Source organism: Letharia columbiana, assembly GCF_014066305.1.
Source record: "Letharia columbiana isolate WasteWater2 chromosome Unknown Sc0000002_s0, whole genome shotgun sequence".
In the NCBI taxonomy this organism is placed as follows: domain Eukaryota; kingdom Fungi; phylum Ascomycota; class Lecanoromycetes; order Lecanorales; family Parmeliaceae; genus Letharia; species Letharia columbiana.
The window spans coordinates 1,115,738-1,128,401 of NW_023501038.1; the positions used below are offsets into that span (position 1 = coordinate 1,115,738).

The following is a 12,664-nucleotide window of genomic DNA, read 5'->3' on the forward strand; positions in this document are numbered from 1 at the left end:
AAGAACGGGTGTTACGTGGACAGGAAGGGTGCGTTTCTCGCTGTACAAGAGACCGGGGCGAGAGGTGGTTCAAGACATTCAATTCAGCTATCTGCCATTTGCTCGAGCCTTTGAATCTAGCCTAAAGAGTAAAATGAGGTGCATGCATCTGTCTATTGTTCGCATCATCAGATATCTCCTGGAATCCACCATGTCCCCTTCGAGATCATCACCATTCAAGCTCGGATCAAGCCTAAAGGATGTTCAAGAAACACATTTAGTGTTGTCATCATGAGAAAGCTCCTCAAGCTCCACCGCTGCGTGCTTAAGAAGCTATCGCTATGCCAATCCGTCTTTGGTTGCCCGCTAGCTTCCCCACCATTGACATCGATGTCGTGTCCAATCAAGGAGACGACTGACGCCAGTGATATTCAGATGGTTCCCCAGTCGTCGTCTTCATCCCCATCATCATCGTAATCGGCTTTTGGGTCTGGGACCGTCTTTCCACCAACATATGATGGTACAACAATAGGAGCAGCTCGACCTCCTGGAAGTCTAGCAAAACGGGATCGCGCATCTCGCTACGTTTCACCGTCAGTCTTCGTCATCAGAAATGAAGCTGGGATACACACTTCCTCCCTAGCTCTTCGAGCTTGTTCACGAGGATCCGCAATAGTTTCATAGTCGGAGTCATTGGTGACGACTGTCGAAGCAGGGCGAACCATCTGATGAGCCTTGCCGTCACGGTCAAACCCTGTGAATTCTGCACCCCGTGTAGACTCAACAGACTCTCCACCGTTCTTGTTGGCGAAGTCATGCCATTTGCCAGCACCTGCAGGCGCTCGAAACCGTTTGGTGGTTGTCATAGAGGCGCTCGTGGCTGCCTGGCTGGCCGAGAGCTTTGAACCGTGACCATCGCTGGAGAAATTGAGAGACTTGAGGTTCTCCTGGTTGAGATCGTAACCTGAACCAGACGAGAGAGGAACTCCCGCGTTGGACTCGGTGTCACTAAATGTGGACTAGGATCATCGTCAGCTGTGTCCCAACCAAGATCCAAGCATCTCTACCCACGCTTTCATGGGTGTTGCTAACGCTATCGTCAGAGTCGTAACCATCCTCATCCTTGAGCAATTCATCCATGACTTGGTCTCTGTAGTTCCCTTCCACCGGAGTCTCTCCATTCAGCATTACTACGCAAGTGATGCACCTCTAGTAATATTATGAGGCTCATGCTCAGAGAGTGGGCAGCTTGGCTCGTGCTACATACCGCATTCTCCCCAAGCCGACGCTGTGCTCTGGCGAATCCGTCTAGGTCCTTGACCTCCTCACAAATGCAGCACTCCAGCTCAGTGACTTGCTTAGGTGTGCAGGCTACACAAGGAACCCATTCTTCGAGCGTGGCATTTTGAACCTGGCCGGTCGCTATGCCATTCTGGACTTCGAGCTGTTGAATTGTTGAAAAGAAGTTTACGGCCTTGATCTTGTGGCAGACGGCGCATTTGATCCTGAGATGGTCCGTAAGATATCTCGCTCGACAGACCGAACAGTGATTGGGACTCACTTTGGGGGGAGCTTGTAGCTCTGCAATCTAATAGAAAGCTTAGTAGCAGAGTTGTAGTCTATTGAATGAAGGACGAATATTTACCTTCGCTTCTTCTCCTCGCTGTAGCCTCCAGCGTAGACGGATCGTAGCTTTGGCATGATGACTTGGAGACTTGAGACGAGCGTATCAGCAAGGCTTTGTGAAGTATGTTAACGATGCATATCCTCTCAGCTTGATGTAGGACATAATGGGTGAGCGGAAATGTTGCTGGTAAGGGAGATGACCTGGTCTAGGGATAGCTTACTGGAATTGATGTAGCTGTGAATTTGTTGATTCGCTCTCAGACCGTTGTTTCTCCAGATGTTGGATGCCGGGGCAAAGTGGAAGGGAAGGAATTGAAATGCACTCGATGATATCGAAATCTTGTGGCTGGTAATGACAATGGAATATGTATGGGTAGGGAGAAGGGAGAAAGCTGGAAGGGAGGGAAAGAGGAAGATGTAGTAGGATGTAGAAGGGGGATTGAGGCCAAGGAAGACACTTGACGACTTTGGTGACTTCCACTTCACATCCGGATGTTCACTTCCGAAACCTCACTTGCCTTCACCGCAATGACCTGAGCACTTACGCCCATTTCGAAGACGGGCGAATGCGAATGATGATAGAGCAGATAATGATGAAAGTGATGAAGGCTGGGTAGGATCTAAGATGACCGCTTTGATTGCTACAGGAATGTTGTGTTTTTCTTCTACACAAATATCCCGCTAATAACATAGCAGCCGGCAACACGCAGCAAGATCATGTGTCTCAATTTCTGCGCTCTATCGTGTCTTGCATGCCTGCAACTACCCGTCAAAGTGAATACTGCAATAATGCTCATAGGGGGGCCACGAGCAAGATACATACAGTACCTGCGAGGTCAAGAAACAGCGCAAGCGATAATTTCAATACCAGCTCTTCACGTCCTGGCCGTCCGTCTGTCACTTCATGCTGTGAGATGGTTGGGAGAAGGTATAACTTCCGCCTCCCTACCAGGAGCTTCTTTCCTCAATGCCGATGCTTAGCACAATTTTCACAGGACCAGCGGATCATGTCATTGACATCGTTGAAGCTCGCAATTGATGGCTCCAGTTTCGATCTGAGAGATATCGATGGCTGCAAGGGCAAAGACTTCAAGATCGATCTGACCTGTCGCTTCCCGCTCGATTCGCTTCCCAAACGAGGGCTACGACAGTGACACCCACGGTCCCCACAACGTACAAGCCTGGTGATGGAAAAGGGTCGACGATGATCCCCACCCTACTTTACTTGCTTTAGGGATTCAACGTTGTGGCTTCCAGCATCCCAAATTCGTGGGTTCCCGTTCTCCCCGATAGCCCGGTCTTTTAGACGATTTTTGTCCAATGAGCATTAGTCCCGTTTCCCCTAACCTGGTCCCGCCAATTGGATAGTCAGGAACAGAAGGGTCCTGCAGGGATAGCATTGTGCTCTTCCAGATATAGGGAGATAGTGACAGGGGACTTAGCTTCACCGTGCCTTGATTTCCCTACGGACTAAGTCCAGGAGGAGCAAATGCCGGCACGACCCTAGGCCGGCAGTCAGAAGAAAGGAGACCAGCCCTCGTGCTCTACCCCCATCAATTAGGTGGCTGGGGCGATATCAACGTTCGAGCGATAGGCTTGCTGCCTTATCCTGGGTGGGAAAGGTGGGAAAGGTGGGAAAGGTGGGAAAGGCGAGCGCATCATGCTGCAGGAACTCGATTTGTCTTCATGCTACTCGCCACGCCGCATGCATAACCTCCGGCGCATATTTGAGCTCTGCTCTGAGAGACTGAGCTCCATTAAATGTGCGGTACCTTGATCTTCTATGCCCGACCAAAAGCATCTCAAGGGAAAGGGAGATTGATTGTCATCAATTAGTGAATTCCCTGGGGACCATCGATCGGTGTTACTGCGTAAGGTCCTTTAGCGCATGACACAGAGTCTGCGTATCATGACTTCAAGCCTCATCCTGGCATACCCCTTTGGGTAGTACCCTAGCTCAGTAGGAGAGTAGATTATCCTTAGTGTGAAATCGGTCAAGTCCTCGCCTGTGATGCTCAACCACGTTTCCTACGCGGGGCCCCCCAAAAGTACCTGTTAAACCAAATCTAATTAGGGAACGCCAGTTGGTTTCATCACAATCACGCCCTAGCACACCTCCCTTCCCACAGTCCAGACTACCAATTTCACCCTCACTCTCACCCTGATCCTTACTCTGTCGAACACCTATACACTTCTCATCATCCTCCTCATCATCATCCTCCTCATCATCATCCTCCTCCTTTCTACATCTCACCGCTACATCGATTTTCCATTCCTTAGAATTCCAGTGAGTTTTGCTCGTTGGTGAAAGCTGAAAGCTTAAAGCTTGAATTCCGCTCCGTATGCATGCTGACCGGACACGGCTGACAGAAAGTACCACCACCACCCATAATCCGCGCATCATTTAACTACGAGCCCATTATCTTCACTCCTTCCTACGTGATCCTATCTGTCAAAATACACGAGCTTCAACGGCACAGAAAAACGCGGACGTCATTGATGGCACAGGGGGCTAGCCAACATTCCTCAAGATTTAGGTCATCGGTAGCAACGTGCCTCAATTCCAAGCTTCTCGTCAGAGCTCTATCTCCAGCTACGACGCGATAAAAAGCTTTCATGGTCGCTCAAGCTGGGCAAGCTTGATTGGGAGTGGAAAGCATCGGACTATTGTTGCGCTGCCATTGGAAAATCGGCTTTTCTATTGTCTCGACTCGCAGCATCAATACCCACCGACCTTCCTTCACACGTGCCTATCGACATCAATGCGACACCAAGCACCCAGATCCCGGTCTATATAAAGCAAAAGTTGACAGTCTACTTTTTTGTTCTTAAAAGAGGCTGGGTTCACGGGGAATACGATTGCAAGCAAGGAGTTGCCTCGGACACCCATCGGTTTTTGATGCGTCAAGGGCTTTGAGACCAGATTTCTCCAGCATTTTTAGTTGGCGGTTGTCTGGAGGATTCAAGACCAGGCAAGAATCCGAGCGAAGAACGACATCTTGATCTCCAATTCACCTTCGGAGCTGTTGCGATGGCAGTCACACATGATTCACACTCTCGATTGGCGGCCAACGATTCTCTATCAGCCATGTGCCTAGAGGACAAGTTTGAACTTCTCAAGGAGATTGGCGATGGTAGCTTTGGCAGTGTCGCTTTGGCTCGTGTCCGAACGGCTGGTGCTCATATTGCTCGACGAGGCACTATGGTAAGCGTCACTTGTTTCATGGCGATCACAGAGACTCACAATTCACCAGGTCGCTATTAAGACGATGAAGAAGACCTTTGACTCTTTCGGCCCATGTCTGGAACTTCGAGAGGTCATCTTCCTGCGCTCATTACCCGTCCACATTCATCTCGTCCCAGCTCTCGAAATCTTCTTAGATCCAATGTCGAAGAAGCTACACATCTGCATGGAGCACATGGATGGAAACCTGTACCAACTAATGAAAGCACGTGAGCACAAATGCTTGGATAGCAGCAGCGTCAAAAGCATTCTTTTCCAAATCCTGTCCGGTCTAGACCATATTCATAATCACAACTTCTTTCATCGCGACATAAAACCAGAGAACATTCTTGTTTCGACATCGTCGCCCCAAGACAGCAACACTACCTTCCGGAGATATTCTTCAATAGTCACGCCTCCAAGTACACCACCCTTGTACACGATCAAGATAGCAGACTTTGGCCTGGCTCGAGAAACGCATTCACAACACCCCTACACAACTTATGTCTCGACAAGGTGGTACCGCGCTCCCGAGGTCCTCCTCCGTGCTGGTGAGTATTCGGCACCGGTCGACATCTGGGCCATTGGCGCTATGGCTGTTGAGATTGCCAACCTTAAGCCATTGTTCCCTGGTGGCAATGAAGTTGATCAAGTATGGAGGGTATGCGAGATTATGGGTTCGCCTGGCAACTGGTATGATAAGTCAGGCAAGAAGGTCGGCGGTGGAGACTGGAGAGATGGCACTCGACTGGCCCAGAAGCTAGGCTTCTCTTTCCCAAAGGTATGACTTTTGGCTGGATTCCCATATAGCAGAGCTTGACGATCTTTGCAGATGGCTCCTCATTCTATGGAGACAATCCTGAGGGCACCACAGTGGCCAGTTGCTTTGAGCAATTTTGTTACTTGGTGCCTGATGTGGGATCCCAAGAACCGGCCTACGTCAGCGGAAGCTATGAAGCATGAGTATTTCAATGACGCGGTTGATCCTCTGCGGCCAAAGTCCTCGGGCTCCCGGCTTCTCGGGAGGAAGCATTCAAGCATAGACGGCAAGTCTCAGAGGGATTCCAGCGAAGGTGCCGCACAATCTTCCAGGCCCTCCTGGTTCAGAAAGTCACTCATTCGTGATCATTCACCGGCCTTACCCATACAGGTGCCCTCTTCTCAGACTCAAGTAACATCACCCAACAGGTCGCCAATATACCATGCCAAGACAGCCGACAATGTTCCCCCAGCTGCAGAGTCTACATCGACCATCAGATACCGTCCGTTTGCCCACAAGCGAGCCACTTGGACCAACGGCACGAATCCTTCGAATGCTGCGCCGATGCCGATCCTCCCATCCATTCGGCCTATATCTCCCTTCTCGGATACTGTGACTGCGCAGTCACACAATAATCCAGTGTATAAACCCACAGGCCATGCTACCACGACGGTCCCGTCTTCTGATCCGAAACCGTCGAAAAAGATCGGCCGTCAATTGTCAGTCCAGTCAAACGGAAATCACTATGCTGACCTTCATCGCCAAGAGGCTGAGCGTGCCTTGAATGGGCAAAGGGCACCACCAATGTCTCCTAATAGTGAGCAAAAGGAAGGCTTTTTCTCCCATCTGCGCAAAAGAGCACGGAGGTTATCGGGAAAGCCTCAAATGCCAGTGCCTTCAAGCATGGATGACGTTGAAGCCAATGCAGGCTGTAGTCCCTGGCAAAGTAATCGAAACTCCATGATTGTTGATTCTAACATGGACACGATCTTGGAGAAGAGCTTCAACGACGTTGACGAAGCTCTACAATCAACTCGTCCACTCGCCGAGCCGCTCTCGCCATCACCCGAAGTCCCATCTTCGCACAAACAGCAGCACGGCCTCTCCAACGCTGAGAATTCAATAAATCGTCACCCATCTCTGTCAAAAAGTGTAAGCTCCCCAGCTTTGGACTCTTCGAGCTTCACAGGTGCTGGTGGGCCCATATCGAGTCGAACGCGACGAGCTCTCCACCGCTCGACCCATCCGAGCCATATGTACGACACACCCGACGAGGAAGACGAGTTGCTCCACGAGGCTCTAAATAGTGCTCAGAACGCTGCCAAGGGAATAGATGGTCGTAGCAAAGCTGAAGAACGGGACTATCTAAAGAAATTAACACAGGTAGACACTCCTCGACAGCCGTTGCGGGACACGGCCAACAACATGGCGTCTCTGAATCCATACCCTACTCCTTCGCCATCAGCTAAAAGGAACGGCGTTCTTTTCGATGCGAATGCCATGACGGAACCAGTCGAACCTCTCAAAATCATCAAAACTCGGCCGAAGGAGGACGTCCATCCTACTCCAAGATGGCCAACACCACCATACGAAGAAAACGAGTGGGCTGCCTCAGCGGCTGCTAGTATCTTCGCTGCTGGGTCTATCTACCAATAGATCCACCACCGTCCTTAACTCTATCGACAGACATCAATTGTCCATTGTACGACAACAACAATACTACGACGCGAGATGTATACCCCTGCACCATCGCTCACGCCATATCTCTGTTCATAGACCGCCACCACATCAAGCTGGTTGCTGGCCAACCAGGCCCATCCACCATCCACGGTACCTAATCAAATCAATCAATCTTACTTGCTTTTCTTCGCCACATACCCCCAAAGCGGCCTCCATAGACTATGAGGCCAGCTTCGCGAGTTTTGTTTGCCAGCTTACAACGTACCGACATAATATCAGTGCTACTATCTGTGTATCTAAGGTCGCTCTTTGCTCAGATATTTCCTTTATAACGTCGGTCGTTGTCATCTAGCTAGATTATCTTTGCTCTTTCCTAAGCTATCGACTGGAAAAGTGGAAGGAGACTGTACCATATGCATGTTTTTTCCTAATTATAAGCAGAAGGGAGGGAGGGAGAGAAGTGGGAATGAAAACGAAGAGGCAAGTAGATGCTGGGAAGGAGACACGTGGCTGTTGAGCGAGCCTACGAGCTTGTGAATAGAACAGTCGATCAGAAAAGCCATCTTTCCAATCACTAAAGTCACACCATACATGCATCGATGATTTCAAGGGTATCGTTCATACTCTACAAGTCTAGATAATCAAAATCAGCTGCTGAGTTCTATTGGAATGTGCTCTCCCTTGCTCTGAGTCACATGTAGACCAAATCGTCCTCCTTCAGCCAGATCCAAGCGTCCTGTCCTTCTCCCTCCTGATCGTCTTGGCCGATGAAGCCGGCTCAACAGCCACCCCCACGCTGTCAGCTCCCGCAAGCGATCCAGTTCCATGCGAACATGCCTTTCTCGGCCGCGGCAAGCTTGGTATGGCTTGGTCGGGTCGTTCTCTTTGCTGTCCCGATTTCAGACAATCGTTTTCCATCAAATATCAATCCCCATCACATGTTCACCCTTTCCAACTGAATTCCCCCAACCCGCCCAAAACCTCCTCCCCCACCCCTCCACCCTCCACGCACATCTGCACCATCCTCGCCAGCACGCTCCTCTTCATTCCCCCTTTGCTAGCCTTCCACACACCCTCTTTTCCCCCCTCTGCATCGATCCCCGCCCCGGCTTGTCCCACCTCTGCCGCCGAAGCGCAGAGTCGTGACGGCGGATCGATCGTCCTCACTGCTAACAGATTGAGACCCGTGGACAGGGACGAAGGGGCGCCGACGGTGACGGCGAGCACGGCGTCCGCGACTGCTAGTTCTTCGCGGGAGGCGTCGAAGAAGACGTTGTCGCCTACGGAGATGACGAGGAGTGTGATCGGTGGGCGTGCGGGGGAGCTCTGTGGCGGGGTTTTGGCGTCGGGGTAGGTGTCGGAGGAAGGGTAGAGTGGTGACGAGGCGTCCCAATCGTCGTTGAACAGCGGGTCTTCGTCGTGGTTGGATATAGGCGCTGGTAAGCGGGTGGAAAGGAGGGCGAGGTGCGTTGTTAGGGAGAGGAGGGGGAGGGGGTAGGTGTGGGGTGGGGAGAGGAGGAGGATCTGAATATAGAGCAGAAAGGTTAGATACTGTCGGTGTTGGAGGATGATAGATGGAGCTGGAAGGGTTGTAGAGGAGGAAGGCAAGAGGGAGTACGGACGTCGATATAAAGCCGCCAATGCCACCGTGCGTTGATAACCAGTCTGTTTCTCAGCCCTCCATCTGCGACTAGCCCTTCATGTATCATCTGCGCCAGGAACACTACCATGGCGTCGTCATCGCGCTGGCCGGGCATATCCACCGTAACCTCGATCCACTTGTCTTCTCCCACGCCTTTTCCTCTTTCCCCCTCTCGTTCTCCATCTCTCTCACTCTCTTCTATCCCTCCCATCTCTGCATCCATATTGTCATACCAGCGTTCATTCCCCAGTCCTTGAACTTTCTCTACTTCAGCCTTCACCCCGGCAATCGCCTCCGTGCCGTCTGCGAAACATAGCCTCGCGCTCCCGTTTGCAGCAGGTAGGAGATCTGTTTCGGCAACCAGGGGGCGGAAAGAGGTGGGGGAGCGGGCGTCGGGGCGGATTGGCGGGTGGAGGGAGAGGGAGGTGTGCAGGTAGGAGAGCTCGGAGGGGGAGAGGAGTGTGGGTGGAGGTGCCATGGTTGGAGGTCGGGTTGGTGGGGTTTGTTTGCGGGGTGTGTGGAGTAGTAGTAGTAGTGTAGTTATTTTGATGGGGTGAGACCAGCATCGGGGTCCAGCCGAAGGTATGCCCCACTGAGAGTCTTGCCCCGGGTGCTAACCCGTTTATTTTTCTGGCTACTTTGTGCTAACGCCTATATCGCTAGGCTTGAGGGTTTCTGTGGGCGCCTTCAGGAGATTTCTCTTAACCCGAGAATCTGGTACTTGTTGATGTGTATTAATTTATATCTATTTAAATATATTTTGTGCTCGGGGGCTTGCAACGCATATCCTTGGGGTGCTGAAGGATGTACCCTCTTGGCCCGCTCTATAAGAATTTATCTATTGATCGCTTAAATCTGATTTTTTTTTTAATAGTCTAAAGTGACTTAAGTAGCTCTTATCCTGGGTGTATATGTGGTTTAAGTGTTATAATGGGGTGGTTCGTGTGGTATTAATATTAATTAGATATCATTGCGTTGTTTAACGTTGTGATATTGTCTATCTTGTTTTATTACTATTTTTATTATTTATAGCGTTACTGTAGTATGTTTTTATTATAAAACGGTTGATAGGATTATCTTTAGATTCTGAAAATATTAATATTTTTGTTATTATTTATTTGGTATATTTTATGTCTTTAGGTATAGATATATAATTTTATATTTTGATTATGTCGTGGGCATTGGTTATGTTGGACGTATTTTAGTTGAAGCTTTGGCGATATGACTTTTTATTTTATAGATTGTTACTTTATTTGGCGAACTTCCTGTTGATTTGTTTGGGTCTTGCTCCTATGCTTAGTTTTTTTTTTTTTATTGTGGTTTGCGATATAGTGTATTTAACGTGATAAGCGGGATTAGTTCGATGATGTGGTTACTTTGGCCTTGACCTCGTTCTGCTATTCTATGTTCTTTAATTATTCTGTTAGCCTTCTCTTTCGGACCCTTAATGAGTTGGGATTTAATGAATTTCGCTTAGCGTTCGGGATATTGGGAGCGGATGATTTTGTTATTATATATTAGCCGATCGGCTTTAGGGCTATAGGCGTTACGATCGTGCCTATTATCTATAAAGATGATAATCGACCTCGTATTCTAAATTCCGGGGTTCTCTAGGATTTTTGGCGAGGTATGTTTATAGAGCTCCGAATAGACGGTGAATTAATTCGAGGCCGATGTAAGCGCTCTCGTGATTGCGCTTGGCTTCCTGAATAGATATTATTCGGACTGTCGTTATTTTATCGCTACTCGTGTGATATAGTATTTGGTTATTGTTATTTGGTCGTGGTTTTTTGGCCGTCTTCGGTCGGTAGCTGATATGGCTCGGTAAAAATTGAAGGTATGCAAACACAAAAATATGTATTTTTATATTTAAGTATTATACTGCACTTAGCATACATTTTAGTTGTTAAGTTATATTATTATGCGCCTACTTGTATTTAATCGCGGGCGGGGTGTGTGGAAGAGAAGAATTTAAGTTCCGCTAACTGCAAATGGGAAGGAAGTGTTTGCATCCCGCAAGATGTAGAGGAGAAAGGCAGTCTCAGCTGGCCTCGTTCGAGTACTATACGGGTTCATTTAAGGGTGCCCTATTGAAGCGCGACTTTTCTCTGTTCTTGTAAAGGAACAGCAGCAGAGAATTGGTTTCCACTTTTCTGCTGGATGCTCAACAATCTTTTGGGAACCGTACCAACTACGAATGCGATCCTTTCCACGACCAAGCTTGCCGTCTCCGCAATTCTTAAACGGCCAGACCCCAAGGGCCTCCATTCAATCTTTTGATCGAAGAAAGTAAACCACCTTTCCCACGTGTCGTAAGTCAAAGATGTGTTCTCGGATCTGGACGCGCGAGAATTCATAGCCATCCTAACTCGGAGCCGCGTTTCCTTTAATACTTGTATTCGCCGTGCTTAGTTCAGCGGTAATAAGCATAGGAAGTCCAATAACCCAGCCTGTGCCGCTATGATAAGCAAGTCTGGTCGAATCTGCACTAAGCCCGAAGGTGCCTTGAGCCGATGCTCGAAGTTGATCCCATAGGACTGAGAGTTGGTTGTGGGGTAGAACACCAGAACATGAAACGCCATCACTGGCAGATCTGTCCTGTCCGGTCCAAGACCAAGAAGCAGCCACTAGGGAATCCACAGATACGCAAGACTCGAGGATGGAGTCTCATATAGCCGGATTCCTACCAAATCCCCAACCACTTCTTAACGTGCTTCTTCCTACCCTCCCGATCATTAATAGGGCCCTCTCTCCCATCACCACCCTTCCCGACTCCCTCGGGGTCCACCTCTTGCCCCGGCTCTACACCTACCGGTCTCCCAACGGCACCATCAGCTTTCGCCCCCGGTCCTAGAGTCTCCACGTCACTCCTCGCCGTCCACCCACCCATCCCCTGGCTATTCTCATCCTGCAAGCCATGCGCTATGCGATAGGCATTCCTCTTCTGCACGTCCTCCACACTCCTCCTTCTTTTCTCGGCAGTCTCGGCGCTCGTTTTCGCAGTCTCCAATTTGAATACTTCGACCGCTTGCCAGAACGCGGTTAGCGGTTGAGAGAGGAAGTCCCCAGCTGTAGGTAGCTGTTCGCGGAAGGCGGTAGCCAGGCGCCAGTTTTCGAAGGCGGTGATGGAGGCGAGGAGAACGAGGATGCCCTGGCAAGGTAGTCTTAGTATTGCGTATTGAGAACGAGACTGGAGCCTTTGGTAATAAAGATAATTGTCAGCTAGCTTCTTACCAGGGAGATAAATGTGTGGATGCCCCGACTTGTAAGGAACCAATGCATGAACGTGCCTGGGGCAGGCATCATGTTGGGGTATTTCTTCGTCTGTTGTTCGTTTCTCTGCTCTCCTGTGAGTTGCGGCCCATAATGGCGTGGAATCTGTTGCTTCAGTCGTTTCCCATGGGAGGGAGGGTTAAACTTGGTCGGCTTCTCAAGGATCCGCGGCTTCGAGGTACTTGCGGACGCATTTCGACAGACAGGCAAGGTATAACGACCTACCTGCAGCGGTTTGACGGGTCTGGCTAATAGAGGGTATGAGAGCATGTACCCTCGAGGGAGGAGGAAGCGTGGGACTGTATGATTCATATTCGCTGCTAATGGATGGAAAGCTTGGGCGAGTTCCTTTACTTCTACGAGGCCGAACTCTCTCTGGTTTCGAGATTGGCGTTGATGCCAAGACGGCCGGAGTTAATATTAGCCTAGCGTCTTCCATCCAACCAACGGGGGAATACTCAAAGCCAAGGGAGAGCTGTTA

At 49.8% G+C, this 12,664-nt stretch overlaps 5 protein-coding genes across 5 annotated transcripts; 2 read left to right on the top strand and 3 right to left on the bottom strand.

Moving 5' to 3' along the window:
- Window positions 1-410: 410 nt before the first annotated feature.
- Window positions 411-1,680, bottom strand: HO173_001310 (uncharacterized protein; the record flags this gene model as incomplete). Its single annotated transcript, XM_037303250.1, has 6 exons — window positions 411-560; window positions 612-998; window positions 1,051-1,188; window positions 1,247-1,484; window positions 1,541-1,567; window positions 1,625-1,680. 6 exons carry the CDS (start codon window positions 1,678-1,680, stop codon window positions 411-413), a joined length of 996 nt encoding a protein of 331 aa, XP_037169897.1.
- Window positions 1,681-2,394: 714 nt separating this feature from the next.
- HO173_001311 (uncharacterized protein) lies at window positions 2,395-4,013 on the top strand (the record flags this gene model as incomplete). Its single annotated transcript, XM_037303251.1, has 2 exons — window positions 2,395-2,533; window positions 3,976-4,013. The coding sequence occupies 2 exons, from the start codon at window positions 2,395-2,397 to the stop codon at window positions 4,011-4,013; spliced, it is 177 nt and encodes a 58-aa protein (XP_037169898.1).
- A 680-nt stretch (window positions 4,014-4,693) lies between these two features.
- HO173_001312 (uncharacterized protein) lies at window positions 4,694-7,244 on the top strand (the record flags this gene model as incomplete). The annotated part of the gene is made up of 3 exons (XM_037303252.1): window positions 4,694-4,810; window positions 4,860-5,609; window positions 5,661-7,244. The coding sequence occupies 3 exons, from the start codon at window positions 4,694-4,696 to the stop codon at window positions 7,242-7,244; spliced, it is 2,451 nt and encodes an 816-aa protein (XP_037169899.1).
- Window positions 7,245-8,210: 966 nt separating this feature from the next.
- HO173_001313 (uncharacterized protein) lies at window positions 8,211-9,388 on the bottom strand (the record flags this gene model as incomplete). The annotated part of the gene is made up of 2 exons (XM_037303253.1): window positions 8,211-8,792; window positions 8,891-9,388. 2 exons carry the CDS (start codon window positions 9,386-9,388, stop codon window positions 8,211-8,213), a joined length of 1,080 nt encoding a protein of 359 aa, XP_037169900.1.
- Window positions 9,389-11,593: 2,205 nt separating this feature from the next.
- HO173_001314 (uncharacterized protein) lies at window positions 11,594-12,495 on the bottom strand (the record flags this gene model as incomplete). Its single annotated transcript, XM_037303254.1, has 2 exons — window positions 11,594-12,061; window positions 12,145-12,495. The coding sequence occupies 2 exons, from the start codon at window positions 12,493-12,495 to the stop codon at window positions 11,594-11,596; spliced, it is 819 nt and encodes a 272-aa protein (XP_037169901.1).
- Between the last annotated feature and the right edge of the window lie 169 nt (window positions 12,496-12,664).